A 4,126-nucleotide genomic window follows, 5' to 3' on the forward strand; every position below is an offset into this window, starting at 1 on the left:
GAGAATGGACTTTACAGTGAAGAAAACTTTAGAATCGAACATTTGCTTATTCTAGAAGGTTTAATGTAGTAAATACATAAAAAAAAAAACCCATCAGATTCACACTATTGTTCCAAGCAGACCATTTGTATTATGTATTAATGTATGTGTGAAGGCGATCTTTAATATTGGTCACGTTGGACTGTGACACACAACAGACCTTTGCTACATTAACAATAAGCCAGTCCAGCTGTGTCTTTTCATGATCCTATATAAGAAACTGCAATTTCTGTCTTTCAAACTTCTCTGGCACGCAGAGTGAGAACAAAAGAGAAAGACTTTGTGTAGATTCAAAATTTACTCTTTTAATACATACATATTATTTAGGATGTACAACAGAAGACAACTGGATCAATAATGGACGAGTGGTTCAGGGTTCACTCATTGAGCAGATCAGCCAGGGTTGAATTAGACGCCTGTGGACTTCACTTCAGCCAGATGTGTTTGTCTCCCATGTCTTCATTATAACCAGCGGCATACTTCTTCCCAGGGAGCTACAAGGACAAAAAAATTTAAATAAAAGTAAAAAAGAAGAAGACTGAACATTGAGAACAGAATGCCACACAAACAGTTCAGGGTTGTTGGAAAGTTAAGTAGCAGGAGAATAATTTTGTATTTAAAATCAACTTGTTCTAATTGAAATTCTGAAAGCATCTAATTAAGATAACTGGGTTGCCTGCAGAGTTAAATTTGATTCTTTTAACACTAAATTTAAAGGGATTTAATAATAGTTTATTTGATCAGCAGAAAATTAGTCAACTTTGATAGCTGATTAATCAGTTTAATCATCTGAATAAAAAAAACAAATCAACCACTTACTTGTTACAACTCATTGTAATAATTGTAATAACTCATTGTTATTTTCCATAAAATGTACAAGGGAAGCTGTGTTACAAAATGTCCTTCCATGACTTTACTTTGTCAACTCAAATGTGCTGAGGGAGATTATGCCACCGCGTGCCACACTTCTCATTCTCTCCACTGAGAGCCAGGCTCAGAACTAAATGTCAGGTCACAGCCTCCTGTAGCATTACGCAGCCTCATTTTTGCAGCAGGGGGACACACAAAAAAAAGTCTCCAGTCAATAAACAGAAAAGGTCAGACCCAAATGTTTCCCTGAAAGACTGATGATACCAAAAGCCTTGCAGAATATTCCACATCTGGCATTTGCCTTCCTGTAACTAGGAGCCGTTCAATATTTCAGCAGAAGAAAATTTGTTCCATCTCTCCGACGGTACAGCACAGGCGTCACATGGCAAAGGGTAGAGAAATAAAATTACTCAATATAAAAGATTACAGTGAGGATTTAGACAAAGGCAGCATTCCTCAGTATGATTCTGTTACTTTTAATAAAGTGCCCATCACAAGGTAACTTATCCTCAGATAACAACAAAACATAAAACCAAAGGGCAACATCCTCCTGCAACTTCAGTGAACACAACACTGCTAATTAACACAGCAACCAGTGTCTCATTAGGAACCCCCAGCTGATCCGCAGGATTAGCATACTAATCATTGTTTATTCTTTACTTACTTGAGGTGGGTTAGGGTGAATATCTCTCGTCCTATAATGGCTAGTCGAGTTTACTGTTATGTGATCCAACCCCAGGGGTGACAGGGGTGGGAGACTTGCATCAGTCAAATGCTAGCATGGATGACTGCATCAAGAAATGTAATAGCCACCTCACTAATGGTTAGAACCATTGACGGTATCTATAATGGACAGAGCTTCTGGGTCTGTGAAGTGAAGTCAACACGGAAGTGTCGCAAACCTGCATTCTATGTAAAAGCCAGCAGGGGGAGCTGCAATAGGCTGCAATAACACACAGATAGCATGCAGTCTAATGGAGAATTGACCCGACTTCTCATTTGATTGATGAGCTCAGTGAACAGAGTTTATGGTCTCAGTCACTAGTTTCAGTCTTCTTCCATACAGCATGATACAGCTTTAGGGCGTGGCTACCTTGTGATTGACAGCTCATTCTCAGTGAGTCCGTCCAGCACAGCGCACCAAACTCAGATCAAACTGTCGAACTAGGCAGTGCTGATCAGATATGAATCTAGATTCTGTTGCTATGTTACCTTTTTCTCACCTAAAATCTCACAGAGTTCATGCACAGGTCCAATTTTGCAAACCTGAGCTCAGAACAGACACAGAGAGAGAGAGACCGAGAGCCGGTGTGTGTGTGCAGAGTGCAGCAGAGCTGTCGGTGTGTGTGGTAGAGAAAGCAAAGAGAGCATATTAAAGTAGTTTGTGAGAAAACACTAGTTGTTTTGCACGGCATCCCTGCCTTGTCAACCACTCCAGAGCACATATGTTTCTCACATAAACTCCAGAAGAGTGTGATTTGTGATGCAACGAAATGACAATAGCAAAATAAGAAACGACACAATAGAACTTACACACTGCCTCTAACTGTAGGACACCTGCTGTTGTGCTTCATCTAACATGACATGTGCAACCTGGGCTGCAACGGGGAGCCATCTCTTTCTATATAATTCATATCCCAGTTGTCAGTTAGATTATGGTGCTACAGTGCCACTAATAGACACTAGCAATGGAGCTGCATATATACAGAATATTTAAACATGAACTACAGTGGAGAGGGAGATGGGGAGTGACATGCTGCAAAGGCACCGAGCCAAACCGGCAAGAAACAACATCTTGTCTCTACATACCGATCTAAAGGCGTAGTATTTTTCATCGTACTCGTGGGCCCCGATGGTTATCTCTGGCAGAAACTTCGGTATGTGGGTCAGGGTTGCCACCCCCTGTTTGTCTTGCACGCTGTAAAAACACAGACAAAAAGACTTGCTTATAGGAGAAATGTTGAAAACCTGCATATTTATTACCTTCATGTATATTCATCCAGAACGAGCATGACACACAGATGCTGAGGCTGTGATATGTTGGTGTGAATCTGATCTTCCTCTAGGTAACTCGCATTACAGTGTGTATAGCAGCAATCACAAACTCACAGCTTCCTCATGTAGTGGTAGGTGATGTCATCCTGCTCCAGCCACGGCCCCTTATCAAACTTCAAATACTCAATGTCTTCTGCCACCTGTGGACGGCACACAATAAAGAGCTGTCTGTCTGCACGAATAATGAGTCAGTGCTAGGGGTCAGAATAACAGCTACTGTCCGCTATAGTCTTACCCTTTCGGCATCTAGGGCTTGGGCCGCATCGTAAACAAGCAGCTCTGATGTTTCCCTAGAAGAAAAACATGAAACCCTCTTTAGGTTCGGTTGGAAAAGTGAACACAATCTGGCTAAGAGTTTCTAAATATCAAATTCCAACTTATACAACTGTTTTTCATGTCTGCTCACCTGATCTGGGGCAGGAAAGACTTCTTGTAGCAATCCTCAATGCTCTTCAGATAAGCCAGGGGCACATTCTGAAGATAGGACTGAGAATAAAGCCATTTCATTTTAATGAGTGGTTGGGAGGTTACAAAGCCTGATTATAGTGCTGGGGGTTAATATCAAAAACTTGTATCGCAATATTTTTAGAAGATTCTGCAGATTTACACGATACGGTATATTAGGTTTACAGTGGCTGATTCTACCCTCAGGAGTCCATAGAATATAAAAACATTTGAATGTCATCATGTGTACTTTGTGTGTGTGTGTGTGTGTGTGTATGTATGTGAGACTACCTTGCTGCTCTGTTTCAGCTTCTTCTGCACCTCCTCAGCCGGCAGGTCAACGTAGATGGAGAGGTGAGGAGGTAGGAACTCACAGATGCTGATGCCTTTGATCTCATTGTAGTGCTGCACACCTGCAACACGTCAGAGACAAATCTTACATTTATTTTTAGCATCGTCTCTAACTGAAAGCAAATGAGACGAAATCAAAATGTGCCCACACTTTTTATACTTCAGCCTACTGAAATAAAATCCAATAGAACCTTTAATGGTTGATTGATTGGTTGAAATGTGCTGTTATATTTGAATGCATAACCAGCGCTATTAAGCTATTATCACTGAAAAGTCACTTCAGCAGCTACCTCATGTAGCTATAGTGCTGTCAGTATCACGCTGTTCAGTAGCAGATCTGCCGTTCACTACCCACACATTGGTATTC

The 4,126-nt window shown here is 41.0% G+C and overlaps 1 protein-coding gene across 1 annotated transcript in view; it reads right to left on the reverse strand.

Annotated features, from left to right (window-relative positions):
- Positions 1–322: 322 nt before the first annotated feature.
- The window catches only part of ndufa10 (NADH:ubiquinone oxidoreductase subunit A10), a 6,673-nt gene continuing 2,869 nt past the window's right edge, over positions 323–4,126 (reverse strand). Inside the window, exons 5-10 of the mRNA XM_035676988.1 lie at positions 3,700–3,821; positions 3,371–3,450; positions 3,200–3,254; positions 3,019–3,104; positions 2,719–2,827; positions 323–533 (exon numbers count right to left, since the gene is read on the reverse strand). Coding sequence (XP_035532881.1) covers positions 465–533; positions 2,719–2,827; positions 3,019–3,104; positions 3,200–3,254; positions 3,371–3,450; positions 3,700–3,821 — 521 coding nt within the window. The 3' untranslated portion in view covers positions 323–464. The remainder of the gene's footprint in view (positions 534–2,718; positions 2,828–3,018; positions 3,105–3,199; positions 3,255–3,370; positions 3,451–3,699; positions 3,822–4,126) is intronic.

The sequence above is a fragment of the Morone saxatilis genome, unplaced genomic scaffold (genome assembly GCF_004916995.1).
Source record: "Morone saxatilis isolate NCDOM2014 unplaced genomic scaffold, NCSU_SB_2.0 Contig5, whole genome shotgun sequence".
Lineage (NCBI taxonomy): Eukaryota > Metazoa > Chordata > Actinopteri > Moronidae > Morone > Morone saxatilis.